Source organism: Alnus glutinosa, chromosome 8, assembly GCF_958979055.1.
Source record: "Alnus glutinosa chromosome 8, dhAlnGlut1.1, whole genome shotgun sequence".
NCBI classification, from domain to species: domain Eukaryota; kingdom Viridiplantae; phylum Streptophyta; class Magnoliopsida; order Fagales; family Betulaceae; genus Alnus; species Alnus glutinosa.
This window is the reverse complement of record NC_084893.1, coordinates 11,112,607-11,135,566: the sequence shown is the minus strand read 5'-3', so window position 1 is coordinate 11,135,566 and position 22,960 is coordinate 11,112,607. Positions and strand designations below refer to the sequence as shown.

At 36.7% G+C, this 22,960-nt stretch overlaps 1 protein-coding gene across 2 annotated transcripts; it reads left to right on the top strand.

The window, feature by feature from the left end:
• The first annotated feature begins 16,276 nt into the window (after positions 1–16,276).
• LOC133874795 (peroxisomal 2,4-dienoyl-CoA reductase [(3E)-enoyl-CoA-producing]) lies at positions 16,277–22,733 on the top strand. Of its 2 annotated transcripts, none has more exons than XM_062312654.1 (5): positions 16,277–16,634; positions 19,741–19,925; positions 20,632–20,801; positions 20,884–21,106; positions 22,398–22,733. In XM_062312654.1, the coding sequence occupies exons 1-5, from the start codon at positions 16,333–16,335 to the stop codon at positions 22,550–22,552; spliced, it is 1,035 nt and encodes a 344-aa protein (XP_062168638.1). In that variant the 5' UTR covers positions 16,277–16,332; the 3' UTR covers positions 22,553–22,733. The 2 variants fall into 2 exon arrangements, with proteins under 2 accessions (XP_062168638.1, XP_062168639.1); XM_062312655.1 differs by having other exon boundaries at positions 16,283–16,611; positions 19,766–19,925.
• Positions 22,734–22,960: the final 227 nt, after the last annotated feature.

Here is a 22,960-nt window from a genome sequence, read left to right as displayed (position 1 = left end):
TTGTGGGAAGATTGGTCATATTAGGCAAAATTGTTATTTGTCGAGATCCCACAAGCCTTGGATTAAGCAGGATGCTCTGAGGAAAAGTGAAATTGAAGATTCTTCCTCATCTAAATATGTCATTCCTCATAGGAGACATATAAAAGGTAAGGGCAATAAGAGCTACATCAAGCATTATACCTCCGATGGCTCTTCAGGCTCCACAGCATCAGCAAAAGTTTGTTCTTGACAATCAAAGTGGCAAACAAAAGAAGAACAAATCAAGGCACTACAAGAGAAAGCTGCAGAAGCCCAAAGGCAGCCATGGCTATGAAGGATTGCTAAGCCTAATACAAGGTATGCTAAGGAGTATGGCGAACATGGACATGACCTGCAAACCATCTCCACGAGTTAAGCAGGTATGGGTCAAAAGGATGAGACCATTCACCCCTTAAGGGGGAGTGGACTCACCTAGTAGGTGATGTCTCCCATGCCTAGGATTTTGGTTCCTAAATCCTAGTGCATGTCAGGTATGTTTGCATTGCATTGTTTTTCATGTCATATTTTATTCATACTTTGCATTCTGTTTGAGGAACCATTTATTCTATCCCCCATATTTTCTCTTGCTATCTTGAGAAACTTCGGCAGATTTTTTTTGGGGATGACAGTTAAAATCACGTCGGGCGGCTGCTTTTCTGTCTTGGTATTTCTAAACCTCTCTCCCTGAGGACAGGTTTGATTTTACCTTACATGCTGGGACTAGATGTCATTTCATTTTCTATAAGCATGTCTTTGTTGTTTTTTTGTTTATTGGTTTTCAACAAAAAAAAATTTGGGGAGAAGATGCGGAACTTTATTTTTTCTTTTGATAGCTTTTCAGATATTGCATGTGTTGTTGCCTGATATCTCAGTTCATTGTGCATTGATTAAATATGCTTATATATGATTGAGAGTTCACGCATGATATCTGCTAAGTTTTCCTGTGGCATCTTAATGATAGATAGTTACTTTCCTCATGCGATGAAAATGTGCACTATCCAAGGCTCCCCTAAAGGTACATCTTTCCTGCTCTAACTTTTTGCTTCTAGAAATTCTGGATAAGATGAGAGGTTTTTGATAAGATGGCCAAATTGACCAGATGCTAGTTGAACCTAGAACCTAAAAATTCTGGCATTCTCTCTAGGTTGCAGCACCACTAGAATCAAGCAGTAACTCTTCAGTTTTCTGTGCTATATGCTTACATTCACTGCTTATGTGCTAATATAAGCCTTGTCCTTCATGGTGCAAGTAAAATTTTACCTTGTCCTTCATGGTACAAGTAAAATAATTAGGTGCTGCATCTTAGGGGGAGTGTATCAGATGAGGGTGGCTAGGCCCTAGTAATTAATAAGGTTTGACTTTTGACTGATCTTTCATTGATTTTCTCTCTTGCCTAAAAAATCTAGTTGTTTTTTGTCATATCAGCTAAATTCATACCATTTGGGAAAAGTCTTCACACACACACACACGCATTGCATGAGTTGAGTACTCTATTTAAAATTTCTATTTGCAAGGCTTATTGAATACTTAACTCTCATTTATATCTTTGCATATTTTTGTAATGCTATTTGACTGTTTTATCAGTTGATTATACATGCGTGTTCTGAAGCTAACTTTAGGGAAAAATATTTTTCTGCAAATTTTTCTCCAATTTCAGATTTTCAGTGCGAAGCGTCCGAACGGACCTATTCTTACGTCTGGATGAGCGCAGTCTTGCCATACACTGTTCTAACAGTAGCCGTTCGGATGGTTAAATGACAAGTCCGGACGGGATCTCTACAGGTTTAAGACTTGCGTCTCTTTTTCTGCCATACACACATCTCTGCATTTTTATTGATTTATCATGGCATGTTGTGTGTTTTTCTCGTGGATTTCTCCCAAGATTTTGGCATTCTTTGCACATCTCTTCTCATCCCATAATTTTCATTGTGTCTTCCGTTATTCTTATAAGTCTTTGTGCTTTTAGAATATTGGAATAATTGTTGGGATATTTTCTTGAGATAGTGTGCATGAAAATCCTATTCTGTCTGTGTGCTGGGCTGATCTTGATATATTTATGCCTTATGAATAGCTGCATAGCTTATATTTTTTCTTTGGCATCCATTTGACAGCCGTCTTAAATACCACATTATTTTTGGAACTAACAGGATCTAATGGTATTTTTGAAGATATTTCTGGTTGGTTTTGGTTCAGGAATATGATATCTAGCAGCTCCCAGCCCAATATTTGACAGATGGATCATTTGGAAATCTGACTGTTGTTGAAGTTGGATGTTCAAAATTCCAAAGGTGTCAGGATCAAGATGAGCTTTTTCCCCTAGCTCATGCAGAGCTTTCACTAGCATTCCCTCAGATATGTACCAGTTAGAGGTTCAGTGGTGAATCTCCTCATTGATCTAGCAGACCAGTTGCTTAGAGGATGTCAATCTGCAGATAATCAGTTTCAGGCTTTGCAAAATCAATAGATTGAAGGTTTTTCAGTCCATGGTTCCCGGCTTTCTGAGCTAGAAGCCGAAGTAGTACAAATCCAGCTTTTTATACGGATTTCTCTCCGTTACTTGACTTCAGTGGATCAGCAAGATTTGGTACTTGGAGGATTTTTGTCCCTCTCTTTTGGGCCACTTGCAAACTCTTCTCTATTTACCTATTTTTTTGAATTTTAGAACGTTTTTGTCTATGGATATTATTACTCTATTTACCCTTGTCCTTCTGAGACACTTAGGGGGAGTAATTTTTGGTTTTTCTTCTTACTCAGTTTTACCCTTTGTCCTTTTGTGACAAAAAAAGGGGAGTAATTTTTGATTTGGACCAGGATTGTATTTTTAACCGGTCAAGTGATTTTTGTCCCAGAATGGCCAAAGGGGGAGTTTGTTAGTTTTTGTGGTGGTTGCATTCTGTTGGACAAAATTACTTCTATGTAATGTTGCTGCTTTCACAGGGATGCTGTTTTATTCAAAGTCTACACTTCAGTTATGAGCTTCAATAAGACTTTGTGGAGAATTCAAATCAGTTAGTTCAATTCCCTTGCATCCATTCGAACGACGTGGTATTCCGTCCAGACGTTCTTCAGTCAGCAACATCCGTCTGGACGACGAGAACTTTCCATCTGGACGCCCATTAGTGTCTAGAAGCTTCAATCAGTTCAAGTTTGCATCCGTCCGGACGTAATGGCAAATCGTCCGGACACTCTTCAGAGTTCGAGAAGATCCAGCATTCAAGTGCATCCGTCCGGACAACGTGGCAATACCGTCCAGACGCCATTTAGTGTTTGACAAGCATTAGGGTTTTTGCCTCAAGACACAATTATGGGAAGACAGCTGAAACCGTCTGGACGATGTGTGATCTCGTCCGGACGATGTCCTCCATAAGGCAAGTCGTGCATACAAAGTTCAACCGTCCGGACGTCAGTCTTCATGGTCCAGATGATCAAGCATCATATATGGAAATTGCGTGCACCAGTTCAACCGTTCGGACATCAATCTTCAGGGTCCAGACGCTCAAAGCCTTATTATGATAATTACGTGCAGCCGAAGTGCAACCATCCGGAAGCGGCCTTGTTATGGAAGCTTTCAGCGCTATTTTGGAAAGGCAGTTGCAGTTTACCGTCCGCACACCCTCGGGTATTTTGGTCATAACGTTTTACTCAAATATCAGATTGGGACGAAATTAGCGTCGTTGGAAAGCTAACAAAAAATTATGTAAATTGATAGTCCGGATGGCCATTACTATCATCCGGACGACTCCCATCCCGACGGAAACATCAAGCGTCCGGACGGCCCTGCAAAATTTTCTAGAATTGCTTTTCAGACACGGAAATAGTAGCCAATCCGAACGGCCAAGGCTACCGTCCTGACGCGCATGCCAGAGACTCTGATTTTGACCTATTTTAGGTCTTCTAAAGCCTATAAATAAGAGGCTCAAGGCATGCATTTGACACAGAATTTGGTTGTGAATTCTTTACAGCTTAGAGAGGGTGTTTAGGGAGATATTGAAGATCTGATAGCTCTCTAGCTTTTGCCAGTGTGTGATTTGATTAGCTGTGAAGTTTATCTTAGGGGTTAGCCCTAAGGTAAAGGATTCCATTGAAGACCCCTTCAGGTAGGAGACCTGGTTGGGAGGCGTTTGTGTTGGGTTACACTTTAGAAAGCAAGGTACGATCACTGCATCAGGGGTATGTTGAGTGTTACTACTTTGTATCTAGTCTTGTCTTCTGAATAATAGATATCTTGGATTTGGCTGCCCCGGAGTGATTTTTCTCTTAATTGAGTTTCCACTTCGTCAACAAAATATTTGTCTCCTTTAATTTCCGCATTTAATATTTTGTTGCACACTGTTCACACACACTTGTTAAAATTAGAAGTCCAATAATTTTTCAGATGTGGTTGGGAATTTTGTAGACTATGATTGCATTGTAAATGAATGTGATTTTGAGTGAATTATAAAATTGGGAACATGATGCATTGCGTGCCTATGAGCACAACCCAGTTACTTGTGTGCCTACGAGCACAACCCCGTTACTTGCGTGCCTAGGAGCACAACCCAGTTACTTGCGTGCCTACGAGCACGACCTTGTTACTTGCATATGCATACATATATTGTGATGTGATGGAATGTGTTGCAAGTCTTATATATTGTAGTTTTGCTTGACGTGTTAGTTTGTTATGAGTCTCAATGGACAACAACATATGCATATTTGTATCACCTGGTTGCAAGTTTTTAGGCTAGACATAGTAGTCGCATGATTTATGAATCATTGAGTTTGAGAGTGCATCGATGATCGCATTGCCCAGAATTAGAAATGATAATGTCTATGTAATACCGCGCAAGTTGTCTTGCAAATGCAATAAGTGAATGAGAGTCGGCATTAGAATCAGAGATGCCATGTCTATGTAATACCGCGCGAGTTGTCTTTGTTCTTCAGCTACGATGTGCTTGTATATTAGAGTCTGACTCTAGTACTCGCATGATCACAATGACTTCCAAAGGCAATAAGTGAACGGGTGTAGGCGTGGTGTCACCTAATTCAGGAAATGTGGATGTCTTAGTACAGCTAAACTAGATGCCATGTTTTCCTGCTTAGACGTACTTGTATGCTTGAGATTATTCGCATGCATGTATGACTGAGCCACTGATCAAAAGTAATATATTGTAGATGAGTCGATATGTAGAAGCTTCCAAGGTGGGATGACCAGAACTTCTATATATGTTCACAGCTACATAATATGCTTTAAATGTTTTCTATTAGTCAGTGTTTGCTATATCAGCTATTTGAGGTTTTTCAAACAAAATTTTATAAAATTTGTAGCTGTTATAGTGCTCGCAAGACTATAAAGGAAAAGTTGGTTCTTTGTGAAAACTCAGTTAGTTTAATATCACTGAGGTTTCAGTATGTTTTATACTGAGACACTAAACTCATTCTTTCACCTATGCGGATGCGGCAACCGTGCAGACATTGATGCTTTGGTTGCAGGTTTTGCGAATATAGATATTGACTCGTCCACCTAGCGTATGGGATGCTATGATTGGAGCACATTGCGACAGCCATAAGTCACGGATTCATGGGTAGTCCGCATTTTGGGTATTTTATTTATGGCTTGTGTCTTACATGGCATATGTATTTCTTGAACTTGTATTTTAGTATGTAATTAGTGTAATGCGTTTTATAAGCCTTTTATAGATAGACTTGTAGATGGCTCTTGTTGTAATTAACTATTATATATTAGATGTATTTTCACTTCTGATATGTGTTCTGCTGCACATTGATTATTATATTCCATTGTTAGATGTAACTCTAATTATCAGGTGCATGTTGTGGGGCATGTGCCATATGTTGGCTGAGCGACATGTAGTCGTGCCACTGTGAAGATCCGTTTGTATGTTTTTAGAAAAAAAAAAAAAAAAAAGTGTCGTCACAGCAAATGGTATTAGAGCAGTTAGCTTTAAGGTTGTTAGGAAAAGCAGAAAGCGGAAATGTAGGGTTGTGTCAGAGTTTAAGTGTAACAAAGAGCCATACAAAGATAGGAAATTAAAATGTAATACTCTATATGCATTACATGGATTTTGCGATGCATATCATTTGATTTACGTATAGTTAGCTTACCTCTCACTTTCACATTGTAGGTTAACTTCAATGTGATTGTGTAGAGTATATCGCTTAGACGGGGAACGGGTTAGAATAAGCTTCTTAGGTGCATTGCATGGGTATTGTGATGCATGTAATCTTCTTTACGCAATATTGTCTATGTGGAATTTCATTGTACAAACAAGTCATGCCGCCTAGACAAGCAATGTTGATACGCAATGAGGAAAAGGATTCCTCAATGGGTGATTGAGGTAAAAGTGATTTTAGGCACCTCTACTGCCTTCTCCCCCTCTGTCGAGGAAATTGTTCGTTAGTAGTGGCTTTAGGCATTCGTCATTGATGGACCTTCGACCGTGAGTCATTTGAGTAGAAAATGGTCAATGCCATTGGGAGCTCATGCTTCCTCACCGCCGAAGAAGCAACTTATTGGTTGTCTCTAAGTTCCTTGGAGAAGAGGATGCCTTTGTGAGCCACTTCGGTGTCACGCGTTTCACTAATTGTGGGAAGCCACACTTTGGTCTATGTGTCTTGTAGAATCACGGGTATGCTTTTGTTGTGGTAGACTTGGCCACCTTGTAAAGCTATGTCCCTTGTTAGCCGCTTTGACTCAAAGCAGCTCTAGTGTTGTCCAGTGTAGAGTGTGGGAGCTACGCTCGGATATATGTCGTGGAAGATCTAGGGCACATTGTAAATATGTTCGAGGAGGTTGTCAACTTGTTGCCATCAAATTCAAGTACCAGTAGGCAGCTATCAGCTAAGATAGTTTGCTCAAGTGTGGTGTGCCCACTCACACCGAGCAATGCTGAAGTCTGTCCAACCATCGCAAATGTTGCCGATGCTGCCACAGGTATTATACCTTTAAGTTTTAGATTATGTGCATTTGGCTTATTTGTGTCTTATCCATTCGTATGTCTCACTATGCATAGTTACATGCATAATGGGCACCAAACCTTTAAAATCAACGTGTGTGATCATTTCTATTGGTGACACATTTGTCCACAGTAAACATGGAGGTCATTGCCTTAGCACTATATGGGTAGTTACATTGCTAGCTCTAGTGTTTGACACGATGAGCTACAGTGTCTTAACTCATTTAGTTTGATATGTTAAGTTGTCCACCCTTGTCTCATTTGCATTTGTAAGCTATGCATATTGAGCATTGAACCCTTAGATTAGAACTTATGCGTGGCTACTCATGTTGATGACGTCTTCGCTTATAGGGAGCGTGTAGACAAGTGTGCCATCGGTATTAGAGAAAAGACTCTGCTAGCAAAGCTAGCAGTGTTATGCGTGTGGAACTCTAGTGCTTGGCATGTGTAGCTTCAACATGTAGTATGTGAGTTTTAATGCCATGCATATAGAATTTCGATGCTCAACATGCTAAACAATAAAGCTTACCATGTTGAACTATGATATTAACTTGTTAGGGCTTTGGTGTCAATTTGAAATGGATTGACGATCAAAGAGTAGAAGTGAACATAGATAATCACGAGTGGGTAGTTGTATTCCTACCCCATAGTATAGAGAGTCCGGACTTTGCGGGTCTCGTTTGAGAGTTACTCCGCTATCTCTCTCCAACGTTCAACAATGATAAATGTTCGAGATTGTACACTTGTGTGTTTGGCTTATGCCTAAGCCAAGCTCAAGTCGAGTCCAAGTCAGGAACATCTGGATGGTGCAAATGTTTTCACTATAGTCACGAGTCTATGTAGTCGTGCATAGATTACCGTGTGCTAAACCTAGCGACAATCTAGAATGTGTGTTCCATAAAGAAAACTGACAACTTGTTCAGTCAACTCTAAAGAGCCTCGGTATTCTTAGGAATTGACTTTCTTCCAAAATGCCATTGACTTTTGGTGAGAAAGGAAATGCGTCAAAGTCAACGATCCATATATAGTATAATACCCTGTATTTTAAGATATTAAATAAAATATCTTAAAATAAGATTTAAGACCTAATAATATAAATATGAATATTTATTAGATAAATATTCATCAATCTTTTTGTTCATCAATTTTAAGAATAAATGTTTATAAGATTAAAATATTTACTAGAAATATAATAATGGGTCTAATTTATTAAAGAGATTTAAATAAAAGAAAATTCGGATGAACAGTATGTTAATCGATCCACTTACTATTCATGTCGATCGATCGACACAAATAATCGATCGTTCGACACTAAATAAAGGGTGAACAGTGTGTCGATCGATCCACCAAAAAAGTCGATCAATAGACTTTCTGTAGAAACAGATTCATGCACCGAATCATCTACGATTCGATTTTTATTACAAAATCTCCCCAAATCTTCTCCCCAGCCGTTAGATACGATCATTTTGGAGTGATTTGGGCCGTCCATTTCACTATATAAGGAACCCAACCTCTCCTTTGATCGCACATCTCAACTCTCTCAATTTCTCTCCCAATCTCTCTCAAATTCTGTCTGTCTCTCTCTCTCAATTTTGGGTACAGCAGCAGAGCCAGAAGTAATCCGAAGCTCTCTCTCTCTCCCATGGGTAAGTCTCTCTTTCTCCCAAACTCTTCTTATCTCTTTCTCTCTCTATCCCTCTCTCTCGGCTCTACCTGCAGAAGGGTGAAGGAAGAAAAAGAAATAAGAAGAAAGGAAGAAAGAAGAAGACGAAAAGAAAAAGAAAAAGAATATTTGGTTTTAATTAAAGTTTTGTTTTAATATTGTGATTTGTTAAGTAATCTAATGTTTTTAAGATGTGTTTTAAATAGGGTATTTCAAGCGGAGTATTGAAATATAAAAATACGTCGTTATAATGCCCGAGTGAAAATATATTATTTTACAAAAGCGTCGTTACGCTGCCCAAATATTTTAAAGTATTTTAGGCGTTATTAATATTAATGCCGTTATTCTGCTCGGATTTTATGAGAATAAAATATGGTTATTATTCTAATCACTTGTTTTGAAACATAAAGCTCATTATTTATATTTGGTAAATTATTATGTTTATTTGATATAAAAATAAATATATATGTTTTTTAATGTTAAAGCTTTTATAATGTCATTTTAACTAAAATTAGTATTTTGGCTATCATATATAAATGCTATTATAATGCCCACATGAAATATGTGGCATTATAATTAATCCATTTTATATGTTGTTATAATGTCCAAATAACATTATATTGATTAAAGATCAAAAATGAAAAAAGAAATATTATGCTTAAGGATCTTAATAAATGCCATAATAAATTCTGATTAATAATAAAATGTAATTTGACAAATTATAAATGTGGAGATAATTAGGAAATTATATTAAGGTTTAAACAGGTCAGAAATTATAATAGGATTAAAATGCATTTTTAGTGAATAATACTAATTCACTATTTGCTTGTATTAAATATGTATATATTGCAGCGATTATATCTGTGATCGCTTTCCTGAAGCCAGAAGAATTACTGTGAGTATTTCTTACTCACTGAGGATGATACGTGTAGTTAGTCTTTAATGACTAGCGATTTCTGTTTTATTTAAGGGATAATTATACTTAACCCCCCTGATTTATCTACGGTGTGGCGATTTACCCCCAATGTACCAAAATTGGTACATGACCCCCCCGAACTTGCCAACGTGTGACAAAATCAACCTTCCATCCAATCGACCGTTCGTTTGGATGGAAAATCGGTCACGTGCACGTTTAAGACAGAGACCCTCCTCCAAGTCACATGACTTGCACGTGACCGACTTTTCGTCCAAACGAACGGTCGATTGGACGGAATGTTGATTTTGCCACACGTTGGCAAGTTCAGGGGGGTCATGTACCAATTTTGGTACATTGGGGGGTAAATCGCCACACCGTGGATAAATCAGGGGGGTTAAGTGTAATTATCCCTTTATTTAATTATATATATGCACATGGTTTGGCATTTGATATGTTTAACATGCTTTGATTGGAATTATGTATATGATGTTGTTTGCATGATTATACTGCAATAAAGTTATGAGTTATGAATGGGTTAATAAAAAGACTGGAGGTTTAGGTACCAAGGCGTCAATGAATTGAGGAGACCAACGGATGAACTGAGGTTTACGTACCAAGGCATCAAGCAATTGACTAGACCAACGGGTAAACCGAAAGCTTAGGTACCAAGGCATCAATACACTGATAAGACCAACGGATAAACCAAGAGTTGAAGGATTAATGATAATAAGCTAGCGAGCACAAGGCCCACAGTGGGACCACAAGGCTCCGTAGTAGACTGGCGAGCATAAGGCTCACAGTCAAGGCACAAGGCCTTAAGAACCTATAAGCTTTACAGTTTAAGGAGCACAAGGCTCATAGAGAACCCCTTAGCTAAGTACAAGGCTTTAGCAAGAATAAATGCAAGTATATGACTTAAGTAAATAAAGAGTTAAAGTACATAAATGAATGTGATTAAATGTATGTGGATATAACTGTCATTTGATTGCATTGTATATGGTTAAATAAATCAGTGTATCACTGTGGTTGAGGACTGTTGACTCACTCGACCACAGCATGAGATTGTGGTGTTAACCACAATCACATGCGAGTTTTTGCAGGAATAAAGGAAGCAGCTTAAGGACAAGACTTTTAGTGTATAATCATTATTTGGAAAAAACAGTAGTTATGTATAACCATATTGTATTATTTTAGAATGTAATTATTATATCAGAACAAAAGGTTATTATTTTTATATTAAGGTTATTCAGTCAGCTCTGACGTGTCATTTTTAAAGAAAAATTATATTTCGCTGCCAATATTTAACTCTGATGATGTCGTAATGTTACATGGAAATCGAAATTTTCACTTACGCTTTTTTGTAAAAAGTTTATCGTTACATATGGTAAGACTATTACGAGTTTTTGGTGATGCCATTTGGATTGACAAATACACCATTGGTATTTATGGACTTGATGAATCAAGCATTCCACAGGTACCTAGACATCTGAGTAGCTGAGTGTACCGTTGACACGTTAGTTTATTCGACTAGTCGTATCGAGCATGGAAGACACTTGGTATCAGTGTTGGAAGTGCTTAGTAAAAGGGATTCTTCGCGAAGCTCATGAAAGTTGAGCTCTGGTTGTGGAAGTGTCATTCTTGGTTTATGTAATGAACAAGAATTGACTTGTAGTCAAAACACTAGAGTAAGAACACACAATTGCACCTGTGCTTAAACTACCCATGGAAATTGTTGGGTATGCAGCTTACATAGATACATCACGATAGGCGGGGATGCACCCTTGTGTAATAACATGGATATAGCCTATGCTACTTATCAACTATGGATCAGGAGTAGCGTCGTTCTCCTCATGGTTCGCAGATGGTAGCTATTATCTACACTCTACCATTTTGTGGACAATGCCTCTATGTTGAAGTGTGTAGAATTCACACTTATCACCCAAGTCTTGATGCACTTTTATGTTGAGAGATGGAAATGTAAGACAACAATGATGGCTTCTTGAGTTAAGAGATCTTGATGGCAAGATGTCCTGACGTGTAACTTAAGCCATTGTCACGGCTAAAGCACTGTGTATGACGTTTTAGCTTCAAGGATGGGCTCCATTATGGATGAATTGGACTGTCCCTGGTGCTAAAAGCAAGTCCGTTGTGTAATCGGTCATGATGTCTCTTAGTTTTAGTAGGCATTCAAGACAATTTTCCATATTTCTCAGTTGCGAGTGTGTTTACGACTATCTACTTGTGATGAGCTTCTTCATATTCATTGAAAATTGACTTATGAAGAGGTGTAAAGTGAGTGATGGTTTGCAAGAAAACACTAAAATCATTCTGTTAGTGAGAACTCTAGGGTGAAATCATGATGTTGAGGAAGCCACATGAGTGCTCTATCATTAAATGTGAAAATGATCCCCCATTTTAGCGAATAAATCCGGGTATGATTGTTGTATCATACCACTTTCGCGTAAATATCCAATGTAAAACGCATACTTGCATAAGTGTTTCTAATATAGAATGCATGCTCGTATTTGTGTAAAGCAATTTGATGTCCAAATTTCGAGGACGAAATTTTTATAAGGAGGGCGGGATGTAATGTCCGAGACATTTCGTAGTAATTAAAATATGAAATTTGAGTAAATAATTTATTAGAGTTAATTTAGTGTCTTTAAAATGCAAAAGAATATTTTTAAGTCCAAATAAAAGAAATTACAAAAGAAAATAAGAAATACAAACAGTATAAAAGAGATAAAAGATGAAATGATAAATGAAGGAGAAATTAAATAAATGGAAGAAAGATTAGATTAATAACAATGGAGAGAATCAGATTGTGAAGGGAAGAAAAGTCAAAGACCAAGAGGGGTAGTCCACATTAAAAGAAAAGGTGAAGTGTTAGGTGACTAAAAGACAAAAGAAGTAAAAAGGGTATATATATATATACATATGTGTGTGTAGGGGGGGAGGGGGGGGGGGGGGGGTGACCTGCGCACAACATTCAAAGAAAAATGATGAAAGGCGTTAGGGGCCAAATGGCCATTAAAAAAAAATAAAAGGGAAAAAGGGCCAAATGGCCTTTTCAATTGAACGAACGGCGTCAGTTTTAAAAGGCTCCAATGAGCGTGGAAATAATCATGATCTATGGAGATCTAACCTTCCAAACTCAAATTCGACTTCGGAAACGTGATCTACGCATAAAAATCTACATTTTTTTTCACCGATCGTTTTGAGGTAAAATACTAAACTCACGATTTCATGATTTTGGGTTAAAATATTGAAATGTGAGTTTAATCTAGTGTTTTCTTTAGGTAATGGGTTACTTGGAGCTTACTTGAAACTACCCAAACCATGGGTTTTGGTTTGGTGAAATTTTGGTGAGTTTTCCTCAAACCCTAAATTTTGGGTATTTAATTTTAATTGAGTTTTTATGTGATTAACCCTTAGTAAATGCTATTGGGTTAATAATATTGTATTTGAGGTAGTGTTTTATAAATTATGGTTTAAGTTTGAAAGCCCTAATTTGATGGGTTAAATTAATTTAGGGGTTTTAAAGTGTTTAAAACCTAGATTGTTAATTTGTGGATTAATTGTGATGATTAATCCCAAATTAGCTATAGGTTTTATAAAAAGAGATTAGTAAATATAATTTTAGTGCTAATATTATTATAAGTGTTAGTGAAAATAATTTATAGGTTAGTGAAATTAATTGCGGGTTAGTAATTAATTAAATAGTGATTTTAATATCTAGTCCTTAGTAAAAACTTTAGGTTAGTGTTGTTTGAGTTTTAGTTAGTGTCTAAAATTTATGAGTAGATGTTTGGAACCCTAAAAAAAAAAAATATTATGGGTTTTCCAATAGTTTTGCCTTGAGCGATTCAAGTGCTAATTAAGGTGGTACTTATTTAAAGTGCTAAATAGTGCAATGTGTTATTCCACAGTGGTACATTGCAATGTGGTGTCTAGGAGACCTAGTGCTTAAATCTGCACAGCCAAGGTGAGTATTCTACGCACTGAAAAACTATTATTTTTATATATTATGGATTTGCAAATATCTATGTTGTTCTATAAAACTCGAACCAACTGTATGTTGATTATAATTGTTTTGGATGATTTGAGTACTTTTGAGTATATTGAAAATATGATGATGTATTGAAGTATGAATATGATATATGGAGTTGGAATGAATTATGTGACTGTATGATGTGGTTGGGAATTTTGTAGACTATGATTGCATTGTAAATGAATGTGATTTTGAGTGAGTTATAAATTGGGAACATGATGCATTGCGTGCTTACGAGCACAACCCAGTTACTTGCGTGCCTACGAGCACAACCTCGTTACTTGCGTGCCTACGAACACAACCTTGTTACTTGCATATGCATACATATATTGTGATGTGATGAAATGTGTTGCACGTCTTATATATTGTAGTTTTACTAGACGTGTTAATATGTATATGAGTCTCAATGGACGAGAACATATGCATATTTCTATCACCTGGTTGCATGTTTTTAGGCTAGACATAGTAGTCGCATGATTTATGAAGCATTGAATTTGAGTGTGCATAGATGATTGCATTGCCCAAATTAGAGATGATAATGTCTATGTAATACCGCATGAGTTGTCCTGCAAAGGCAATAAGTGAATAGGAGTAGGCATTAGAATTAGAAATGCCATGTCTATGTAATATCACGCGAGTTGTCGTTGTTCTTCAACTACGACATGCTTGTATATTAAAGTCTGACTCTAGTACTCGCATGATCACACTGACTTCCAAAGGCAATAAGTGGACGGGAGTAGGCGTGGTGTCACCTAATTCAGGAAATGTGGATGTCTTAGCACAGCTAAACTAGATGCCATATTTTTCTGATTAGATGTACTTGTACACTTGAGATTACTAGCGTGCATGTATGACTGAGCCACCGATCAAAAGTAATATATTGTAGATGAGTCGATATGTAGAAGCTTCCAAGGTGGGATGATTGGAACTTCTATATATATTCACAACTACGTAGTATGCTTTAAATGTTTTCTATTAGTTGGTGTTTGCTATATCAGCTATTGGGGGTTTTTCAAACAAAAGTTTATAAAATTTGTAGCTGTTATGGTGCTCACAAGACTATAAAGAAAAAGTTGTGGTTCTTTACGAAAACTTAATTTGTTTAATATCACTGAGGTCTCTGTATGTTTTATACTGAGATAGTAAACTCATTCTTTCACCTGTGCGGATGTGGCAACCCTTGCTACCGTGCAGACATTGGTGCTTTGGTTGCAAGTTTTGTGGTTATAGATATTGGCTCGCCCACCTAGCGTATGGGATGCTATGATTGGAGCACATCACAACAGTTATAAGTCACGGATTCAGGGGTAGTCTTCATTTTGGGTATTTTATTTATGGCTCGTGTCCTACGTGGCATATGTATTTGTTGAGCTTATATTTTAGTATGTAATTAGTGTAATGTGTTTTATAAGCCTTAAATAGATAGACTTGTAGATGGCTCTTGTGTAATTAACTCTTATGTATTAGATGCATTTATGCTTATGATATATGTTCCACTGCACATTGATTATTATATTCCGTTGTTATATGTAACTTTGATTATCAGGTGCATGTTATGGGGCATATGTCATATGTTGGCTGAGCGACATGTAGTTTTGCCACTATGAAAATCCGTTTGTATGTTTTCAGGAAAAAAAAAAAAAAAGGTTGTCACAGTTTCTGAACTTTTATTTTTGCCACCTCAGCCCTTTTAGAAATACATGGTAACTAAAGGGATTATATCCATGTCATACCGGCTGATGTGACGTGTTTTAAGTTTTTTTTTTTTTAAAAAAAAAAAAAAGTTTTAGAAAAGATAAAAAGTAGCATTACTCGTTGAATCGTAACACTTAGGGATCGAACACGCACAACTTAGATACGCGACTAGGGATGTACAAGTAGAACGATTATTAACTGCTAATAATCCCTAACCGTTAACAACAGCTAACAACTGCTAACCACATAATCGCCAAGGCCAGTTGCAATTACCGGTTATAAGAATTGAGAAAAGCAATTAATAACCGAGTAATCAGTATATAATATATATCATATAATAAAAACCTATGATTTAATCATTTAATTAATTAATTACACTTTATTGTTATTTTTATAAAGCAATTACAACCTACATTTTTCTTTCTTTACAGATGAGTGCTTATGAACTTGCAAGGAGTAATTTGATTCCCAGCCTTCGAATTATTAAAAATATATGTAACAAAACAGTTCAATGGCAATCTCCGATATAAATTTATGTCCAATTGTACATGCTTATTGGATTGGAATTTGGAACTCAATTCAATACAAATTCAAAGTGAATCTTCACCATCATACCTGCACCCAACCTAGCAATATAATCCCTACCAAAATGGCCTTTTTTCATCCAAATTTTAATCATCAAAAAGACCTTGTGTCATTTATTTTAGCATGAGATTATTTCAAAAATAAAAAAATAAAAAAATAGTGCAATAATATATGACTAAAAAATTGCTGTTTTAAATTTCTATGAAAAAAAGTTACCGATTAATATCCACATTTTAATTGCCGCGTAACTTTTGATTACGGTTAACCGCTAACAAATTTTGTAATTACAGTTATTTAGAAATAAATAACCACCAAAACTGATTACGGTTAACCGCTAACCAATTTTGTAATTACAGTTATTTAGAAATAAATAACCACCAAAACTGATTACAGTAACCGCAATCGCAATGGCAATCGATTGAATACATCATAAGCTAGCGATCATAGCCATGGGATGCTACACACGAATTGCACGTGTGTAAGACACATTGACAAACGCAGCCAGCCTCTGAGACACAGAGAGAGAGAGAGAGAGAGAGAGAGAGAGATGGATTCACCGTTCAAGGCAGAGATACTGAAAGGGAAGGTGGCTCTAATAACTGGAGGTGGCTCGGGAATTGGGTTCGAGATTTCAACGCAGTTTGGTAAACATGGAGCTTCAATTGCCATCATGGGTCGACGCAAGCAAGTTCTTGACTCTGCTGTCTCTGCTCTCCATTCTCTTGGAATTCCGGTGCTCTCTTTGTTTCCTACTTGGTCTCCTCCTCACTTTTACTTTCTCGCTTCAAATTTCCCTGGAATGCTTTTTTGCTCAGGTTCTTCTATTTATTTTTCTCTGTTATGGGTTTGTTTGGTTGCTGAAGAAAATCGATCAAACGATAAGAAAAAGTGGTTTCTCGGTTATGATTCTGCTGGGCTGATGAGAAAAGTGAGAAAAGGGAAATAAATTGAGTTTATTTTCTTTTTGACACGAATGCCGATCTGGGTCTAGATTAATTCTTTTGAATTCCTGCTTCCATCTGATACATTGAGGCACCATGTTCGTGCTGCATACAGTATTGTTGCTTGGTCTCTGATAAAAATTCCCATGCTCAATTGCACAAACCAGGGTGGCTTGGTAGGGGGTTGTAAGCAAGTTGAAATTTCCCTAGGCTAGCTGAATTTAAATTTTCAATCTTAGTCCTCAGTCAGCAATACCACCTAGCATCCTTCTCTTTACCATGCGTATGGATGCTTAGTTGAGTCCAGGGAAAATATTAAAGTTTCATCTCAAAGATATAATTTAGAAGGACGCGATGACCTTCTACTTAATGTTTATAGTTTCTGTGGAGAGAAACGACTTCCATGATGTAATACCCTTTTGCGTGCAACACTCTCATCTCCTTGTTACTTGAAAATTAAGTATCTGCCATGTGATCTTAGGATTATCACGTGCACTAACAAGGCATCTGCCAGTTTTCTTAAGCACAAACAAAGCAGGTAAAAATGACTATTTAATCCATTGCACTATTCTCCTTGTTGAGTCAAATGATGATTGCGACAATGGATTGAGATCTATTGACAGGTTTCTCAGTGGGGTCGAGGAATAACAAAGAGTTGGTAGTGTCTCATATATTGTTTGCTGATGATATACGCTGATTTTTTGTGAAGGTAAACTCCGAACAAATTTGACATTTGCGGTGTATTTTCTTGTGTTTTGAAGCATTTTCAGGGTTGAGAATCAATTTAGCAAAATCAGAAATTGTTCCTGTAGGCGAAGTTGAAGATGTAGAAGAACTGGCTAGTATTCTTGAGTGTAGAGTATCTTCGTTGCCAATGAAGTATTTGGGTTTGCCATTGGGTGCTTCTTATAAGGCCTCTTCTATTTGGAATGGCGTTATTGAAACTTTAAAGAATTGAATGTCGGTTGTCTGGATAGAAGAAACTAATTTATCTAAGGGTGATAAATTGACTCTAATCAAGAATACTCTATCCATTCTACCTACGTATTACTTGTTTATCTTCCCTATTCCCATGGGAGTGGCCAATAGGCTTGAGAGACTTCAGAAGGATTTTTTAAGGGGTGGTTTTGGGGATGAATTTAAATTCTACTTAGCGAATCGGGCAAGTATTTGCACTCCGATAAAATCAAGTGGGTTGGGAGTTAGAAATCTAATTCAGTTCAATCAAGCCTTTTTGGGGAAGTGGTTGTGGCGGTATGATATGGATACAGAAGCATTATGGAGATTAGTGATAGAGACTAAATATGGTAGTATAAGGGGAGGTTGGTGCTCTAAGGAGGTAACAGGAACATTTGGAGTGGGAGTTTGGAAACATATTAGAAGGGGGTGGGATAAGTTTTCCAACTTTGTTAGATTTTAGGTGGGGGTTGGGTCAAAAGTTAGTTTTTGGCATGATGTTTGGTGTGGGGATAGTCCGTTGAAGATATCTTATTTGGATTTGTTTAATATTGCTCAGAGAAAGAATGTGTGGGTGGCAGATACCATGCAATTTTGAAAATAGATTATTCAATGGAATGTAATTTTTACTAGATCAGTTCAGGATTGGGAGGTGGAGGTGGTAGTATCTTTCTTTGAGAGGTTGTAGTGGTTGAGTGGTGTTGCATATGTAAGAAGAATGGGGAGTCCTTTGATCATTTACTGATTCATTGTGAAGTCGCAAGAGAATTATGGAGTTCCATTCTTAATCTTGTTTGGTGTGGAGTGGGTTGTGCCGAGACGGATAATTGATATTTTAGTCAATTGGGGACGACAGGTTGGGCATGGTATAGTTTTGAAAGTATGGATATTGGCTCCATTGTGCTTGATTTGGTGTCTTTGGCGAGAGAGGACTGCTCAAAATTTTGAAGATGTAGAGACTTCGCTGACAGAGTTGCGGAAGATTGTGATCAACACTTTACATACTTGGATATCTACCTATCATAGTTTGCTTGTTACTAGTTTTGCAGATTTTTTGAATTTTTGTTCTTTTTCTTCAAATTAAGGGTTCTCTTGTATACTCCATGTGTACTAGAGTTGCACCTCTTTGTGCTTAATTAATGATAATAAATTACTTACCCCCCCCCCCCCCCCCCCAAAAAAAAAAAAAAAGGAATTATCTATGTTAATTAGTTACTCAAAGTCACTTGGGAAAGATCTGATAATTAACAACAAAATCCTTCTATAGGTTTAACTTTCCTATCAATATATGGAGAGAAAACAGAAGAACCCCTCGAAAGGACTCTTAAGAAATCACTGATTGGATCTACTCACTTGTTGCTTGTATGACTGAGAGAAAACACAGGTGCTCAGTTTTGGCAACACTGATTATCTTTTGCTAATTTTGTTGGTCTAACTGATAATGTTTTTTAACCCATAGAATTTAGATTCGGGATCAATGGTAAAATTATGGGGATGTTTGAAAGCTAACCCATCCAGAAAATATTTTGATATGTCGACAGCATAGCATCATTATGCCAGTCAGCAACTCTGGCGGGAGCTAGTTTTATTCAACTTGTTTTAACTGGTGGTCAGTTTGAGTTGATTCAGTGACATGAACTGCTACTTTTTTTTAAAGGAAAAACTTTTGAGTTGGAAGCACGAGAGGTGGTCAATTCACCAGTTAAACTGCATTGGATTGCCTAGTTTGCTAGGGTCCCACCAAGTTTCTTGACAACATAAACACACGGTTCAGAGAACCTGCTAAGAGTCCAAAACTCCATTTGATGATTACATGTTTGATTCTGTTCAGTTGGTTTGTTTTTAAGTAATGTTCAGTACTTCACTGATATAATTTTTCATAGGCATCCCTTTTATTTGATTTTCGAATTTTTGATTTATTATATAGATCAGAATCTTATACATTGACTTCAAAAAAAAAAAAGTCTTATACATTTTGCATTTCTGGAGGCTGTTGGCTTTGAGGGGGATGTTCGCAAGCAGGAAGATGCCAAAAAAGTTGTGGACTCAACCTTCAATCACTTTGGCAGGCTTGACATTCTTGTGAATGCTGCAGCTGGAAATTTTCTTGTGTCAGCAGAGGATTTGTCTCCTAATGGATTTAGAACAGGTTGTATGTCCTAGCTTATAACAGTAGTGAGTATATGGTTCAATCTTTTTTTAATTTTTTTGGTGACTTGGTTTTAGACATTGCCATCAAAATTCTTCTTGTATTGATCTTATGCAAATCATGGGAAATGTTTTAGAGATAATTTCATCTTATGTTGCAAATGCTTAAAATTTGAAGAGTATTTTCAATAGGTGGAAGACCCTTTTTTGGGTAATGAATATCTGTGCTTAATGTCATGAGAATTGCTTTACCTTGGGAGGAGTTGATGTCAAATTTGCTCTATTTGGCTTGAAAATCGAGTATTCTAGAGAACATTAAAGATATATTAAGTAAAAATAAGAAAATAAAGAATTATTAAAAATCATATGAAAGTTGGCCTAAAATCTATGTTGTCATTTGAAGATTTGAGAATACAATTGAGTAATTTTACTCTTTTAGCTCTGACAAAGATCATAATTTTTTTTTTTTTAATAAGTTCTTACTTATATAAAATAATAATAATAATAAATAAATAAATAGAGGACAAGCATGATTACTTGAGTCCCCAACTTGAGATTTTCTATAATTATGTGACAGTTGAGAAAATTGATTTTTATTTTTATTTTTTTTTTCTTACTTGGTGATTAACCCTTTAAACATGCTTTTCAAGATAGGCTCTATTGAGGTTTTGAACAAATGTGTTATCGGTTTTAACCATGCCCTACAGTTATGGATATTGATTCTGTTGGTACGTTTACAATGTGCCACGAAGCACTTAAGTATCTCAAGAAAGGTGGGCCAGGGAGAAGCTCATCTGGTGGTGGAACAATTTTGAGCATTAGTGCTACTTTGCATTACACTGCGGCTTGGTATCAAATTCATGTATCTGCAGCTAAGGTTTGTTGCATAGTTTTCTAGATCTTACATATATCTGACTCCAGTGTTTAACTTCTTCACAACATTTTTTTTTTTCCAACAGGCTGCTGTGGATGCCACTACAAGAAACTTGGCACTTGAGTGGGGGACTGACTACGATATTAGAGTCAATGGGATTGCACCAGGTCCCATTGGTGATACTCCTGGCATGAGTAAACTTGTTCCTGATGAGATAAATAGCAAAGCAAGAGACTACATGCCTTTGTATAAACTAGGGGAGAAATGGGATATCGCTATGGCTGCTCTCTACCTTGTTTCAGATGCAGGTTTTTAACCTTATTCACTCATGCAATTATCTATCACAAAGCTCTGTTTTGTTATTATGTAACTATCATTATATTTGTGTGCAAGTATAAATGATTCCCAGAGATTTTAGTGCTGATTCGGGGAGCATGGGTCTGTCCTGCCATGCTATTTTTGGTTTCAGGGACAATTGATAGTTGCTGAATGTGAAGTCCGATCCAGTTATATCTCTGATTATTTAAAATATTTACAGTTCCTATATTCTGTTGCTTGGCCCACTACTTGGCTCTGATTTATTTTTGTTGCATAACAATTTATTTGATAAGCAAACAAAGTTGTTAGAGAAAGAGATTGTCCTATTTAGCACATACATCATGCAAAGGATATTATTGAGGTGAATAGAAATTTCTTATAAACTGGTTTGATATGTATCCCTTATTATATATGAGAAGCACATATTTTTTAAATAGCATTAATAAAAAATAAAAAAATAAACAAAAAAAAACATGTGCTTTTCACATGCTTGAAGGATACATGTTACTTTTAGAGGCTAGTTTGTAAGAGTTTCCTACAACCCAGTTGGTAGGAAATTTCTGTTTGATAGAGAATGCAAAATGCCTATAGTCATTAGTTAGGATTCTTCCAATGGAACTTATGCATGTGTGTTGACATCTTGAAAGTCCTGGAAATATGGGAAAGGAAATAAAGCACAGTGCAGTAGATGGGTTTACTGTAGCCGGTAATTTGTTATAATGCAATGAACTGCTGTTATATAACTTGCTTACTGATGCTGAGTGAATTTGGTGGGCGTTTGTGTTTGTCTTAAAAGAATCTCTATTATTTTTTTGATTTGCACTATTTTTTTTGGGCCCAAAACCAACTTATTTCAGCTGTTAGCCTATTCTGTGTGAATGTAGCTTGACTACTTTAAAGCTACAGAACATACATGGAGATGATGTACCCTCATTTTTTAAAGTGATATTGAGATAAACTTCTGATTTTGTTCGTTTGTTGCTGTTTTACAGATTAACCTTCTCAACAATGACAATTTTTTTTTTTCTTAAAACCATGTTAATGGCTGAAAAAATTCCCAAGAATATATATGGTGGAAAAGGAAATATTTGGTTTTCATTATTTTGAATATACCAAATATTAACTTGTTTTTGCATTGCCTGATATGTAATGGGTCCTAATGGAGATTCATGTTTGTAGAGAATTGCCACTTTAGACTTAATATGTACTAATTTTTGCCAATTATTTGTTACCTACCTTTTTTATATATCCCTGGATCACTCATCCATATAATATTTGTAGGTAAATACATAAATGGAACCACTATTGCTGTTGATGGAGGACTTTGGCTAAGCCGGCCTCGCCATCTACCAAAGGAGGCAGTAAAGCAGCTTTCACGTGCAGTTGAAAAGAGGTCTAGACAGAAACCAGTGGGACTTCCAACCAGCAAGCTGTGAGCCCACAGGATAAGAATATGGTCCTTTGTAGGCTTATTGTTCCTCTACTTAGCAAAATTATAATAAACTACACTCGATGCCCTATATAATATTGAAATATTCTCATCCTGTGTAATTCAGTCTCGAGTTCCAGACTTGGTTCCATTGTGGATGATAAAAGTTATTTGCAAATTCTTTGAAATCCCATAATCACAAATATAATTCAGTTTCATGGCAAAAAGCCAGTGCTTGAGAGCTAACCATCGAGACTTTGGGCTATCCGGACACATACTTCGTGAAATGGTTCATGCATGTTTGTTGCGGCGGAGGGTTATGCTTAAATTGGCCTAGACAAGTGAGCAGCTTAGATATGTATTCATTTGGTTGTATAGGTACAAAAAAACTTAATTAGAAGAAACTCAATCTATT